This window comes from Danio aesculapii, chromosome 6 (assembly GCF_903798145.1).
Source record: "Danio aesculapii chromosome 6, fDanAes4.1, whole genome shotgun sequence".
NCBI lineage: Eukaryota > Metazoa > Chordata > Actinopteri > Cypriniformes > Danionidae > Danio > Danio aesculapii.
The window spans coordinates 42,011,591-42,027,523 of NC_079440.1; the positions used below are offsets into that span (position 1 = coordinate 42,011,591).

The 15,933-nt window shown below is 35.8% G+C and overlaps 2 protein-coding genes across 2 annotated transcripts in view; both read right to left on the reverse strand.

Annotated features, from left to right (window-relative positions):
- Positions 1-1,412: 1,412 nt before the first annotated feature.
- pfdn5 (prefoldin 5) lies at positions 1,413-5,495 on the reverse strand. The gene is made up of 6 exons (XM_056459114.1): positions 5,401-5,495; positions 4,332-4,434; positions 4,221-4,252; positions 4,007-4,081; positions 3,818-3,923; positions 1,413-2,068 (listed from the first exon to the last, which is right to left on the reverse strand). The coding sequence occupies exons 1-6, from the start codon at positions 5,464-5,466 to the stop codon at positions 1,989-1,991; spliced, it is 462 nt and encodes a 153-aa protein (XP_056315089.1). The 5' UTR covers positions 5,467-5,495; the 3' UTR covers positions 1,413-1,988.
- Positions 5,496-7,388: 1,893 nt separating this feature from the next.
- The window catches only part of espl1 (extra spindle pole bodies like 1, separase), a 29,648-nt gene continuing 21,103 nt past the window's right edge, over positions 7,389-15,933 (reverse strand). Inside the window, exons 25-32 of the mRNA XM_056460220.1 lie at positions 15,323-15,445; positions 13,114-13,257; positions 12,874-13,038; positions 12,695-12,799; positions 10,676-10,791; positions 10,512-10,595; positions 8,200-8,364; positions 7,389-8,116 (exon numbers count right to left, since the gene is read on the reverse strand). Coding sequence (XP_056316195.1) covers positions 7,915-8,116; positions 8,200-8,364; positions 10,512-10,595; positions 10,676-10,791; positions 12,695-12,799; positions 12,874-13,038; positions 13,114-13,257; positions 15,323-15,445 — 1,104 coding nt within the window. The 3' untranslated portion in view covers positions 7,389-7,914. The remainder of the gene's footprint in view (positions 8,117-8,199; positions 8,365-10,511; positions 10,596-10,675; positions 10,792-12,694; positions 12,800-12,873; positions 13,039-13,113; positions 13,258-15,322; positions 15,446-15,933) is intronic.

Below are 15,933 nucleotides of genomic sequence, written 5' to 3' on the forward strand. Positions count from 1 at the left end.
TGACACAGAATCATCCACAGACGATCATGATGCAGAGAATCATTTACAGACGATCATGACACAGAGAATCATCCACAGATGATCATGACGCAGAGAGTCATCCACAGACGATCATGACACAGAATCATCCACAGACGATCATGACGCAGAGAATCATTTACAGACGATCATGACACAGAGAATCATCCACAGATGATCATGACGCAGAGAGTCATCCACAGACGATCATGACGCAGAGAATCATCCACGGACGATCATGACGCAGAGAATCATTTACAGACAATCATGACACAGCAAATCTTTCACCGGTCATCACAACACAGGTAATCATACACAAATCATCCACAGACAACCGTGACACAGAGAATTATCCACAGATGATTGTGACATGGCAAATCAAAACTAAATCTAATGAGCAAAAAAGGGAAGAAATACATATTTTTGATGTATTACTGCATTAGTCTAGTTGCCATGTTATCACTGAGTCATTATTTGGTTGTTACATGTACCTATAATAGTAATTATGTGATAAATATGACATGGCTCTGGCTTCAAGCTCCACGTTCCTCCTGCAATTATGTATTAATTTGTTTATACAATTTGGTTGTGACATCAGTTCATGTTTAAGGAACCATTTCGACCTTATTTGAAATTTTCATTGTAGGAAATTCATGTTGATCGAACAGATAAACGAGGCTTACCATTATGAATCCATTGCGATGATTCAAAATGTATCAAATTTATTTCATTATTTAATTAAATTGACTATTGATGACTAGTCAAAACGAACATGTTTTCAATGGTTTCTGAATTCAGTCTAAATATCTATCTATCTATCTATCTATCTATCTATCTATCTATCTATCTATCTATACTACCTGACAAAAGTCTTGTCATCGATCTGTTGTAAGAGCAGTAAAGAATAATTTGACTTGATCATTTGGAAAAGTGGCGGAAGGCAGATTTTTCTGATGAATCATGTTGAACTGCATCTCAATCATCACAAACACTGCAGAAGACCTATTGGAACCTGCATGAAGCCAAGATTCTCATAGAAATCAGTCAAGTTTGGTGAAGGAAAAATCATGGTTTGGGGTTAAATTCAGTATGAGGGCGAGCGAGAGATCTGCAGAGGGATGGCAACATCAACAGCCTTAAATTACAAACCACAGGAGAGGGCAAATTCTTCACCAAGATAGCAAAGCAAAGTCAGACCTTACTGTCCTAATTAAAAATCAAAGCATGATCATATTTTATTTTGGTAAAATAAGCATAATCTAGAGGTCTTTGCCTTTCATATAAGCCACTTCTGATACCAAATAATCAACTAGAAGTCAAGTTATTATTTGTTGTTCCTAACATTTGTCAGATTATCTATCTATCTATCCATCTATAAGCAACACAGCACAGTGTCAGAGTTTAAATGTTAATTTTTATTGGGGGGGTTTTTCAGCATGGGTGGAAAAATTGTACATAAACATTTTACAGTAGTCATAAAGTTGCTGCTCTCTGTAACACTGACTAGTAACCCATCTGCTTTGGACAACAAATCAAGCCATTTTTGATATCAATTTTTCAGATTTAGAATTTCGGTACACTCACGTTTAGCTCAGCAAGAACATTTTTAACAGGTTTCACGTGTAAATATTTGCTGTATTTAAAACATCCATGCCAAGTGTTTACCACAAAGCTACATTGTGGCACAAAGTAAATCTCCTTCAAAGACATTAATCCCAGTGAAGGGAGGTTTTGTGGATACAGCCATCAGCCATGCCCAATGCTTCATTTGTTCATGAAACATGGCACAGAAAAAAAAGAAAATAGCTGTTTAATGTAGACAAGTGCTGGACTTCATTCTCCCCCATCGAGATATGAACAACATGTTGACATCACAGCAGCAGTTCTCCATTTCAAGAGAGCAGAAAGGATCCATCTGAATGTTAAAAGCTCTGAATCTATTTTTTCTGCCATGCTTCTTTTAACCATCTTTAGGCTTTGGTGGTACCAGACTGTGATGCCTGTTGACTGTGTAGTTGCTGAAGTTTCATATTCATCACCTCCACAACAGCTGTAAGGAAGCAGATCAAAGCATTGTTTGATGAGTAACCCTGTACTAAAAGCAGAATATTTTGTTATATCAATTTCTGTTTGTAGTTAAAGACATTAACTTTATCGCCAAAACACACCAAATGCATATTTTAGTTGAAACACTCAGAGAGTGACTCTATAGCATCTTGTTTATTTACCAAAATAGATATGAAATATATTGAAATGAGAAGAAATTAAAGGAACACTCCACAATTTTGGAAATAAGCTCATCTGACAACTCCCATAAGGTTACGCAGTTGAGTTTTACTCCAAAATCAAACAAAAAGTGCTCAGGGGGAGCTTAAATAATGTGTCAGTGCTCTTTTGAGTAAGGAATTTGTCAGAATAAACAGCAAAAATCAGTCCAAGGCACAAAAATGTGGAAAAAATATTAAAAAGGTTATAGTGAAATGGCAAGCCATTTTAAGCAATAGCCATGTCAATAAAGGCTTTTTAATATTTTTTCCACATGTTTCGAGTGTCTTGGACTGATTTTTGCAGTTGAGATTTACTATTTTTTTTAATCCATTCAGTCCATCTCCAGATCTACTAAATGGCTTAGCATAAATAATTGAATTGGATTAGACCATTAGCATCTCTCTCCAAAAATACTTTAATACTTTTCCAATTGACTCTTTTAATATTTCCAGGTTTCTCAGTATAAGAATTCGTGATAGTTGGGTAAATTTAAGAGCGCAAAAAAATGTGGAAGTACAACTAACAATGTTTTTACAATCCGATTTGCTGAAATAACAAGATAAACTCCACAATGGCGTTATCAAGACTTTCAGAAAAAGAAAAAAAATAGTGTGAGACTGATAACGGCATTCAGAGGAGAGAACAACATCAAATTTACTGTCCTGCCCCATACATTCTGCATTTTAAACGCCCCTCACAAATGGCAATTTGTTTTTTATAATATTATGCAAAGATGATATAATACAAACAGAAATGCTGTTTAAAAAATCTAAACATTCAAACCATTCAAGGATTTAGGATGCGGATGACCATTAAACATATAACAGTCTTGTGAAAATGGGTCTATTTATAGCTTGCCTCTTTTGTAGTTATATTGTGTGCTAAGTCACTAATTTATGGGTCAATATATCTAGGAACTATACTCCCATTCTGTTTAATAATAAAGGATTTTTTTCTGCTGTAACATGGCTGCAGCAGGCGCAATGATATTACTCAGCGTTGTTACCCATCTACCTAGCCGGGGACTATTTTCAGTAATGGTGTACAATTTCTAGCCATATCGGCCAAGAAAATGGTAACTTTATTTTCCATCAGTGTTAGTACAGGATGTAACTACTGAAGAGTCAATCTTTCCATTGGAAGACTATCAAAACTCTTTTGAGTGAGATGCTAATGGTCTAATCTGATTCAATGATTTATGCTAAGCTAAGCTAAAGGGCTCCTGCCAATTCGGCTAAATGGACTGAAAAATTTGATAGCTCAAGTCTAGGCGACCTATAAAATATGCTTATTTCCAAAAAAGTGGAGTAAAAATAGCACAGCTAAGCTACATTTAAAAAAAAAATAGATTACAGAATAAACTGAACTGGTCAATATGAATGTAGTATTCTACACAGCCACAATAAGCAACAATTGCACTTGGAAATAGTGAAAAAATAAAATTTTTAGTGTGTTTTTTTTTCGGCTATAGTGAGCATAAGATGTCTTTAAAAAACAAACAAGAAAAATTTTATATAGTTCTTAAAATCACCTTGTTTCATAGCATATTTTTCTTGAAGAGCAGGCTGAATTTTTTCAATTTGTTTAGTAAGGAAGTCGATTTTTCGCTTAAAGAACTCTTTGCCATCATCTACATTCTGAAAAGACAGAAAAGACAGTGTGATTTACTCAGTGTTTCAGTTTTAAACATACTAGAACTACTAAACAGATTCTGACTCACCTTCTCCACAAAATAACCTGTTCCCACATCCACTAACACGTGATCCACATCATGCAGTTTTCCAGGCACATACATCTACGTTACAGCGGTTAAAGAAATAACTGACCTGGGATCACTGCAAATTAATTACACAAACATCAAACTGTCTGTATGAATTTCTAAAGTGGCATAAATCAATTAACACTCATTTATAACTCAGCTGTTCAGAGGATACAGAACTGGTGAGAGGGACGAGTAGTTCTTTTCCTGAGAGAAAAAGTAAAAAAGAAATTAGTGAACATGTTCGATTTTGCAAAAAACGTCATAAAGGAATATTAAAACTCACCTTCATTGCTCTTGTTAAGGACATTCAAACTGTCTTTGGCCTCCACATATTTAGTTTGGACGACTTTCAGCTGAGCTATTGAAGATGACAGGAACTCTGTTTCCTAGAAAACACATTTTTAGGCAATTTATAGAAAATGACATGTGTAAATCTGTTCTGAGATGTTCCTTTTTGGTGTCTCCATCAAAGTAAATGAACATTATTGCATTTATCTTCACAGAAATAACTTTAAAATAACTTTTGTGAAAATAAAATAAACATATATTTAAAAATGGGAAAACCATACTTGTTCTGTACACATTAAACTATATAGAAACGTAAATGATTACATTTTAAATTATAATAAGCTTCTTGCTGATAAAGTGGAAAAATTAAGGGATTGTGACAAATTATACACATTTAAAATGATAATTTGTATTTTGGAGCTATATTGATTTGTGACCTTTAATTAGTTAAATGTCATCAAATGAATCTTAGCCTTAATAAGGCTGACAAGGCTTTTTGATATATAAACTATTGTTATGACATTTTAGTTGGTGTCTTCTGTAAATCGCGGTATAAAAAATACGGTGGGCAATATAAGACAGATAAACAGGACACATTGTAATGAAACTATATTTAAAGTTCACCTCAGGAAAACAAATTTAATCATTTAAATTAATCTCTTATACAATCATAGACTGTTTACTAAATCATATGACACACTATAAACTATTTGTGTTTAGTGACTGAGAGCTGACCGTGACACCATTCACATGCAACGCAAATGAACAGCGAGAGTCATTCTGCATCTCATTTTGTGTTACACGGCGTAAATGTAGCCATATGTGCACTTAACAATAAGAAGGTCAGCTAATAATCACATAGTTTTCATTTTCGCCTTCAGCATCAAAAAAATGTGCATTAAAGAGGGTTATTTTCCGGATCACCAGCAGCAGCAGCACGCGCACAGACAGCATGACAACCGCAGCCAGTCAGTAAATTAATTCACTGACAAAAAAAACAGCAGCGCCTGATGCTACTCAGACATAAGAAACTATGTTATTTTTCTATTTTTAACACAATTTACCTGGTCAAGCTGAGTTTTCAAGCCTTCTAATTGTGGAAGAGACAATTCAGTGAGATTCACCGCCATGTTGACAATAAAAGAGGGTGAGGAGAGCTTCCGGGTCAAGCGGACACAACTGAAAGGACTTTTACCAATGATTTTCTTCCATTACACAGTAAAACGTCGAGTAAAATAACCCAACAGTGTAATTTTACAGCATGTATTAACATTTGTTTATTAAAACAGTTTATTTTTATTTGTATGAATACAATACATTATACATATATATCACACCTGTTAACATTGGGATGTGAAAATAAGGGATAATGCACAGATCTATGATGAAAGCATTTGATTGCTTTCCTAACTGTTTATGCTCATTTTCAAAATTTGTTGTGTTTGAAAGAAAACCCAAGATCGACATGTCTAGATGTTGTTGTTATTATTATTATTTATTTTCGGCTTAGTCCCTTTATTGATCAGAACATGTTCACATTTAAGAGCAAGGGCGGCCCCTGGTGGTTCGGCGGTATGGGTTGCATATAGGGAGGATCGCTTTACGGGATGACAGCGGGATAGAACTGTAAGTATTTTATATATATATATATATAGAGAGAGAGAGAGAGAGAGAGAGAGAGAGAGAGAGAGAGAGAGAGAGAGAGAGAGAGAGAGAGAGAATCCTTAATAATCAATTAACAAATGTACGGTTCATTGTCAATACATGTGGTGTACTAATTTCAATAACTTTAAACCTCATTGTTAAGTATTAGAATGGATTTGTATTTCAGTACACATTCAACACTAAAAATACACCAGTTAAAAAGTGAAGGGAAAAAAAGTACAGTTCAAATACTTTGCGAAGCTCATGGACATTAATTAATCTTTGTGTGTGTATGGTACTGTCCAATGGTATTGTTTCTCTCTAACAAAAGTAAAGTGTGTATTTTACAAAAGCAGAAAATCTCACCTGAAAAACTAACTAACCCATGACAGGAAGTCAGTAAAACTTGTTTAAATGAATATCTTATAGATCCACCATTGATCCTGGCCATTCTGCACAAATGAGAATCACATCAGATCAGGTACGTCAGATATTTTTATATGCCTCTGAAAACGCTGTCCCTGACATTTTGAAGACTTATGGGAACATGGATTTCAGTGTTTACAGTCCTTGTTGCCTGTCAGTTTATCAATCAGTCTGGAGTGACAGATGACCTGTTCATGTTTTTCCTCCATGTGTACTCTTTATCTTTGCACATCCCTCATTTCAGTTAAGCCCTATGTGATGTTGAGGATGTTTTCATCCACTCTGGGGTGATTTTGTCTTAATTTGGCCATGACTTTTTCTGGGTTTCAGCTCGCAGAATGGTTTGGGTGACAAATCTTATTTGACAAAATGCTTTGACATTTATAAAGAACGCAACGATACACGCTGGACAAATTTACTACCCTTTTGTTGTGTTCGGGATGAAAACATCTTCTAAATTAAACTGCTGTAAAAAAATAAAATAAAAATCAAATAAATATTTTTTCCCCCATAAATCTGTTAATTAACTTCATTCCTGATCAAAACTACTAAAATGTTTAGGAAATTACAGGATTTTAACTCTTTAATTGCCAAGTTCACAAATGATGTCACTGATTTGGTGAAAAAAATACAAATTTTTTTGATTGCAAAACCATGACACCATATAATCATCTATTTTTGATTGTTGGTGGTTTTCCCTGTTGGGAAATGGTAAAATTTGTATATTTTACTGTTGATCATCAGTTGGCACCATTAACCCTTTAGATAGGCCTGTGGAAAAAAGGCAGAGTCTGGATTTTATTTGGAGTATACACGAATGAAAAACACGTCATTTTTTTCACCAAATCAGTAACATCATTTGTAAATTTGCCAATTAAAGAGTTAAAATCCTGTAAGTAAAAAAAAAAAAAAACATGAGTATTCAAGACTGGAGTTGATTAACAGATTCATGCAAAACAATTAGTAAAAAAGATTTGTCTGATGCATTTTTACAGCAGTTTAATTCAGTGGATGTTTTCATCCCCAACATAACAAAAGGGTAGTAAATGTGAACAGTGCACAAGAGTAAACAATAAAGTTAAAATCCCTACCAACGTCAACAAATGCTATAATCATTTTATTTTAATGCAGATTGACATTTGATATAACTTAACAGAAAATAAAAATGTAAAACAAAAATTACACAAAAATCATCAAAACCAAAGGTGTTGAGACAAAAAAGAAAAACATCTTGAGGTTTGAGCAATCGAAATCTACAACTGCAAACACACAATAACAGCAGAATTAATGCTAAAGGACTTAAATATGGCAAAACACTTTAAACTTGAAGTCAAAGTTAAGCCTAGTCATAGATTTTAAGATTAATTTCAATAAAAACAGAGCTTATTCTCGGTGCAGTGAACAAACCCTGAGGTTAAATCTCACCTTAAATTACCTATAGCATCATTTATACGTTAAAAATTCACTATATCACCAGTAAATAATAAAACCTGCATTTAAAATCTGCACTAGCGTATATACACCGGTAAACCATACGCAATGGGTGCAGCACCGATTATATGTTTTAAATGAGTTGCGCTGCGTGATTTTGCCAAATGCTGAAGAAGGGAAGAGCCAGAATCGGCAGAGAGCCAAGACTGGAGTAGAGCCGACGTGAATCGATCCAAGTCACGATCAGTCACATCCCACAGGTTACCCAGCACTAATGGACTGATGGAGAGACAAAGAACCCGATTTTAGGAACAAGCAAATGCTCAGACGTCAAGATTTCTGTATATGGGTGAGTTTGTTACCATCCAGCGGTCAGGTAGCTGAGGATGATGCCTGTTCCCTCCTGCTGACCAAGCACACTGAGAGCAGCACTACTGCAGCCGAACAGAAGAGCCGCGGCCCTCACAGGCACTTTCAAAACCCTCTGTGCATCCAGAAAGCGGGCTCCAGCGCCATGTCCGATATATCTACACAGAAGTACATGCACATTTTTGAGCATGTGATATTATCTCAAGGTTTCATCAGACAAAGGCCTCGTGAAATTAAAATAAATTAGTTTCAGGTTGTTAGTTTTAAAGGGATGGTCCACAGTGTATTTTTAAGGCTTAGTTGCGTTAATAAGACACAAAGCAATGTGTACTCATGCTTCATTTGTAGGAAAAAATACATACATCTTAAACTTTTTACAGCTACTCAGCTAACACGAAACATCCTAGTTCCTTTAAAAGCCTGCTCTCAAGAGGCTCTGATTGGTCAGATAACAATGTACTGTGATTCGCGGATCGGCTCCACATCGCCAGGAAGTGTTACGTACAGTCGCACGTGCTGTGCCTGTGTATAAATACTGTCAGTCAGTGTAGCCGTGTCAGCGAGACCCTCAATTAGACATAAAATGAAGAGGACACAACTGAACCTCATGCCTGCTCTCTAAAATAAAATCTGACATGTCTTTCATATATATTCAGGTTATAAGCGTGTGTAAGTAACAAGAAATGTTCACATATCTTTTGCGAGTTGGTTATTTGAGATGTAGAAGCAGGAAAAGAGTCCGTATAGAGAGACCCTGCAGCGCTGATGAAGATCGTGGGTGTTTACAGGGGTTTCATGGAGAAATAGGAATTTGTAGCTAAATTGTTAACGACGCCAAACAGCCTTTCTGTTGTTTACGTCCTCACTACAACATACCATTAACGCTAGAAACTGTGCATATAATAGATCAAAGTTGTGGCTCACAATCCACAGCTTCAGCTATTATGGTTGGAGCTGCTTCTTTCAGGAGTTTTTTAGCCGAATCCAACACTGAACTGGGAGATTCTGGAAGCTCTCCTTTGTCAAATACTAGCTATATATTTTTTTGTAATTCTCTGGAACATAATTAAAATGAAACTGTAAGCACTTCTCTCTTTGTGTCGTGTCCTTTGGAAGCTCAAATACAGAAACAGAAGACGTTCTATGGAAATAGCAGCGTTTAAACAGCATTTTAGCTTTCTCTGCTACAATACAGCGCCTCTGGCCATGCCCCTTCGTTGCACAGAGTGCATGCGTGTGGTGTATGCGTGTAACCTGAAGAGTTTGATCTCACTAGCCCGGATGTATTTTTTTTGTAGTCCCCAAACTGTGTTCGCTGTAGGCTTTACTATGCTAACGCTGTAAAGGCCAATGTTTCCCTTTGCAATGAACTTTGAGCGTCTTACATTCAGAGATGTTGTTTATGTTCACACAGCAACATTACACATCAACTAAAGTTTAAAATGTGATATCGTTGTGGACCACCCCTTTAAGGATATCTCTAAAGCTAGTGTGCTTTAAAACAGTGACAAAGTTCACCTTTAGAAAACATGAAACTGATATAAACATCCAAAGCTTGCACTTTGTCTAAATAAAGCAACAATGTTTTTCAGGTCACCTCATACTTCAGTTTCTCATCAAATCTTGACCAATCAAATGCTCTCTAGTATCTGACATGCCCCACCCCCTTCAAGACACTTCTCATTTGCTTTTCATAAGATGCGCTTGATCTTAACCATTCTCACTGGCAGAGCTGTGATAAAAACTAAACGCTATTGGCTGTTTGATTAAAAGGGGAGGAGCTACTAAGTCCCACTCTCTCAATTTTTCAGCTAAGATGGCGTCAAATGCACATTTCAAAGCACTTCACAAGACCTTTAAAAAGGTTAGCTCAAGCAAAAATGGAAATTCTGTCAGTAATTATTCACACTCGTCGATCCAAACCCACAAAACTTTTGTTTATCTTCAGAACACAAATAAATATATTAGATGAAATCCAAGAGCTCCCATATTCTACATTGACAGCGAGGGGCCTGACTAGTTCCAGTCCAGAAAAATACAAAAAAAACCATTCTTTTATATATCTTCAAGTGGTTCAATCAGAATATTATCAAGCAATGAGAATACTTCTGTGCACACATGAAACAAAAATAATGACTTTATTCAACAGTTTCATTTTGGTGTCAGTTTACTGCGCACGTTCATGAGAGTGCCGTGTTATGATGTATACCATGAAGGTTAATTCACAACTTCTTGAAGTTTCCTTATTTTGTGTAGTAAACCATTATGTAGTGAACAAAACTCAAATGATTGTGATTTTACTCACATGTAGAGGTCTTTGGTGGTCACGGCCTCTTGTAGTTTCTCTGGATCAGGAGCCCTTCCACAAACCCCCTGCCATGTTCGTTCACTGGCCAAACACAGATATGCCAGATATAGTTAATAACACAAACACAACTGTTGCTGTCAGTGCATGTTTTGTGCACTTACCCTGTAAACCACTCTTTGAAGCGATTCTCAGTGTCGGGCAGGTTTCCATCTGGGTTTAGCACATAATAAACTTGCTTAGGGTTCACACCACAAGACTGAACACAACTTGAATCCACCTGCGAAAAGAAAGACAAAAAAAGAACTTCAAGTTAATCATTAAGGTTTAATTCATAATGGCTGATGTGGTTTCATGCAACTTTATTCAGACTAGCAGATTATTTGGATCCATGTAAAAAAAGACAGCTAATGAAAAGCCCAAAGGATTTTTAGCAATTGGTTTTTGACCGACTGCAGAAAAGAAGCTCTGTAAAAAAAAACTAGTCATGGAGTGATAAACAAAACATTAAGTGTGATTATTAACAAAGTAAATAGTTACTGTAATTAAATTACTTCTTAGCTGGAAAAGTTATGGAAATTTTTAGGTAATTTAATTGCAGTTACTTATAATTTACTTGCTATAATAATTTGCTATATAATTGCTATATAATTTAACTATTTTAAAAAAATGTAAAAGTTCCATTTATCAAGGTGATTGAAGATGCTTAAACAATGAATTGAGTCAGAAATTAGTTCATGACAATGGTGGCATTGTTTACTAAAGTTTCATGTTTGGATACATATGTTGTTCAATATTTTTGCCAAGTTTGTTTATTAAAAAAGTAAATGATGTGTTAAAAGTATTTTGGATTCATATTTAAATTAAAAGCTTAATTTATATCGTCTGTGTGCTGAGATTTATGAAGTTTGAAAGTAGTACAGAGATCAGTAATTGAATTTATTATTGAGAAACTAACATTTCAGAAAGTAATTAAAATACAATTTTAATAATGCAATTAGTAATCAATTACTTTGTTTAAACCAAATTCTGGTAATAATCATTCATCTATATGTAAAAATCAAGTACTTTTGATGGGTACTCATTACTTTTCTTTGAGTAAAATGTTAAGGTATCTGAGCTTTTAAGTACTTTATTTGTGTTCATCATCTACCACTACACATAGCTTATACAGACATTATACAGATTAGTATGCAATACCATTTGAAAGGACTCTAAATAAAAGATTTACAATAGCCCCTTTCACACAGTGATACCCGTAAATATCCGGAAAATTTTCGCAACGACTTTGCCCGTAAGTTCAAACAAGTGCTGTTCACACAGGCACGGACATTCCGGAATTTTTCCGGAAAAGACCATTCACACACCCATTCCAAAACAACGGTAAGTTCTGACATCATTAACTAGAAATGACCTCTAAACGTTTGTATTTGTAAGCGTAGAAAGGGTCAGGCTTTTGTTGATGGTTTCACTTTTATTTAATAGTTTAGTATTCATGCAGCTGGTTTATCCCAGAGACATCCCAAGGCAGAAGCGCAAACCACACCTAATTGTTTACACATTTGACTACATTACAAATACTGTGGATGGATAAGTATTGAGAAAAACTGGGATGAAAACAGAGCAACACTTTCGCATGTCGAGATGTACATGGAGTGCTCCAGTGAGCGCCAGCAGACACACTTTCACTTCAAGCTCTGCTTCAGTTGTTTGATGTCTGTGCATGTGAAGATAAACAAACCGCGGTTTATCATAAGCATTTTATCGCTAATGTTTTTACACAGTTGGCATTAAGAAGTAACATAGAAACGTTATCCGACTAACAACTAGCAGCTAAATGTGTCTGGAAAAATATTCAAAGGCTTTTATTTTCATAAACAGCCAATCTGAACTCTTAGATGCATTCACATCTGCCCTGGAGTAGACATCTTATGTCAGCGTGTTCTTAACATCTTCCTTCTGTGTTTACACAGTGCAGCATTCCGGCAAATTACCGGTAATGTTACAACTTCTCTTTCCGGAAAATTGCCAGAACAAATTTACCAGTATTTTCAAAAAGAGCCACTTCACACATGACCCCTTTCCAGAAAATTGACGGTAATTTTCTGGAAAGGTCTGCATGTGTGAAAGGGGCTAATGGGTACCAAAGACTACATCTTTGACTTGCACAGAGTAGCATATACCTCTCTCAGATGACTGTGTCCAAGCACTGCGTGTAATGAGGGCATACGAGTGACAGACTGAGACTTCAGACAAGCAATGTTCTCCCACGGCAACCTCTGCAAGTACTGCACAAACACAAACACTGTAGTTAGATCAAACCCTTCATATTGAATCATCTGGAGAAGATCGAGGAGTCTACCTTGTCTAAAATCAGAACAGTGTGTCCCTGTGGCTCCTCCCTTCCTCTCAGTTCAGCCACGCCCCTCTGCAGGAGCTTCAGCAGGTCTTTGTCATTCACATTCATTCCTTCCAGAAGATACTGCAGGTCTGGCAGCGACAGCAGTGGAGATGCTGAAAGAATCACCTTCAGACAGAAAGCAGGATTGAGAAGGAGCTACAGATAGAAACATTTAATTAGACTAAATGGATTTTAAATCACCTTGAGAATGTCCTGTGTGATCTTTGTTGATTTAAGAGCTTTTTGGAGGCTCTTTGCCTGAACGTCAAGCTCAGGATCAGAGGTCAAAGGCAGAAGAAGAGTTCGCCACACTCCTAAAGTCTCTTCCATCTCCTCCAGCATTTTCTGATGGATAAAGCTTACATTTAGCACATCCAATTTCTTTCAGTTTAAATGAATAATAATTCACCCAATTATTTTTTCACCTTCAAGCAACCCTTGTCTTTGGAAGCAAGTAACCATTGACTTCTATAGCAAGAAAAACAAATATAGGCGCCAATGGTTACCAGTTTCCAATATTCTTTAAAATATATTCCTTTGTGCTCATCAGAAATAAAAGAAAACCACAAGGGACAAAACCACTTGACAGTGTCCTAACAACATGTGATATGACAAAATTCCAGCGACAAGCAATTTGGCTGTCTGCAACATACATGACACGACAGAAACATTTAAATACAGTCATTCAGAAGAGCAGAATAGTGCACTGCACTCCCAACAAAATGGACAGGTTTATAATCTTTTATTAAACATTAAACCTCTTTAACATTAGTAAAAGTACATGCTGACTGACTGATTGGTTGGTTGGTTTGGACAGAGTCAAAGGCTGCAATTACACTGCAGATCTTGATGGTCAATTTCGATTTTTGTGACTGTATCCGATTTTTTTGTTGACCAGCTTACATTATCTTTTAAAAGTGACTCTTGCCGTGTGGTGTGTAAATGCAGACAATCAGATAAAAGTGCAATGACCATGGAAAAAAAAAGCTGACAGCTGATATTATAAGAGTGCTCTTTTCTCCATTTCTGTACTTAATGTGTTTGCAGGGTTTCATTTTTTTGACAAGTTGTTTTACTATAGTTTATGACAGAAAAGTTCTCATTTGGCCATCTTCTTTTAATCTAAGCCTTTAAACCAATAGGCATCTTAATGTAATATCCATAGCGTGATTTCTGCACCTGATGTATGAAACAGCTTTATATTAGTTTATATTGGTTACGTGGTGGATATTGTACTCTCTTGCTCTCGTCAATCATGTGTAAATACTTGAGGACTAAAAAGCTTTTATGCTAACATGTAGCACAAAAGCTTTTTAGTCCTCATGTGTGAGATTTCAGGTTTGGGACTCTGCTTAACTCTGTTCCGAAATGAAAGCGTCAGAATGGACGTCATTCGCTACGGTTTTTAATGACATTGGCAGGTGAAAATCGGATTTACCTGCTTGCACTGCAGAAACGAGGGAACAGATCCGATTTATATAGGATAAATTTCCACATATGAACAAGGCCTGAATCTGATTTGAGTAAATCGAAATCCATGTGATTTTTTCCTGCTTATGCATACATGGACCCTCTCCGATCTGTGCCACATGGGAGTAAAGCATCGGAATTGAATCACTTGAACCATGCAGTGTAAATGCAGCCAAAGACGCAAAGAGGTTTTTGCGGAAACTCAACTCCTTTAATGTTATTCTTAAGATCTTTTATAATTTGTTTGTTGAAAGTATTTTGTCCATTTGCTTTATTTGTTGGTTCTTCTAACGGTCTATAAAAAACAAGAATCATCTACAAGGCATTGTAATTTGTGCTCAAAAATACTGAGAGTTTCCTGCGAAGTCTTGCACAGCAGGTGTTGAGGATAGCACATAAAATATTTAAGGGGTGCAAGCGCGCTTTTAGTTTGAGCGGATGCCCCTTCGGCGATGTCTAAGGACAATAAGATGTTCCACAAATCATTACAAATTTACTTTTGTGCCTGAAGCAATTTGGTTATGAATAAAATGTAGTTGATCAATGGATTATTATTATTATTATTTCTTTTCTATTTTGCTTACGCACTTGATGTTAAGTGTTGGTGTTTATTGTGTTAAGTGTGTCATTCTTGTTAAATTTAAAACACCACCATGTCAGAATTAATTGCCCCAAGGGGATTAATAAAGCATTAAACTAAAACTAACGTTTAAGCTATGTTTGCTAGTTTAAAAAGTATCAGCTGGTGCTTCAGTATGGCAATAAATGTCATATTCATTGCTATAATATGAAATATGACTGCTGTTTTAGCTGTTTCATAAATATAAACATTACAGTGAATGTTTAAAACAAAAAAGACATTTTATTGCAGCGTCACATGTATTTAGGACACAATATGAGAGGTCAGTAAATTTGGGTAAATGGGTCAATGATGTTTTACCTCCACACGGGCATCTAAAGCCTTCCTTCCGTCCCACCACTGTGATTTCTCAGCCACTGTGCTCACTTCCTTTTGTCCTTTCAAGACTCCATCCATTTCTTCCAACAGGCCAGCAACAGATCGCTAAATAAAAAAATAAAAAATTGTTTGAGCAAACAATTCAAGTTTTACCAAGCCTAATCTGGTTTCTCTGTCTGTGGACAATGTCTACTTTGACCCTATAAATACTGTATTTGGAGCCGTGGCCAGCAAGAAGTTGTAGTTGTCAACATGATGTTTTCTGAGCTCTTAAGAGCATTCACTTCCAAAATATAGGGACACCGGATTGAACAAAAGTAATGGGGGTTTAATTTCCAAAATTTTCCTTCACTTTAAACAGTAGACCCATTACAACATCTGACTATTTGTCCAATCATAGAAGAGTAAGATCTCCAATTAAAACCATTCACCAATACTCTAATGAAAAAAAGGAGACAACACTATAATGTATTATAAAAAAAAAATAATAATAATAAAAAAATAATAATAATCTACACTTTTTTTCTTGCCTTGGATGGATGTAAACCTACAGTTGGTAACCTACAAAATAATATAACAGGGGCAGTTTAGAT

Excerpts from the sequence above, each read along its gene's own strand:
- pfdn5 (XM_056459114.1), bottom strand. The coding sequence starts at position 5,466 with ATGGCGGTGAATCTCACTGAATTGTCTCTTCCACAATTAGAAGGCTTG. Across the intron at positions 4,253-4,331 it reads CCTTAACAAGAGCAATGAAG|GAAAAGAACTACTCGTCCCT; the intron begins GTGAGTTTTAAT and ends TTTTTCTCTCAG. Across the intron at positions 4,082-4,220 it reads TCGTCCCTCTCACCAGTTCT|ATGTATGTGCCTGGAAAACT; the intron begins GTATCCTCTGAA and ends GCTGTAACGTAG.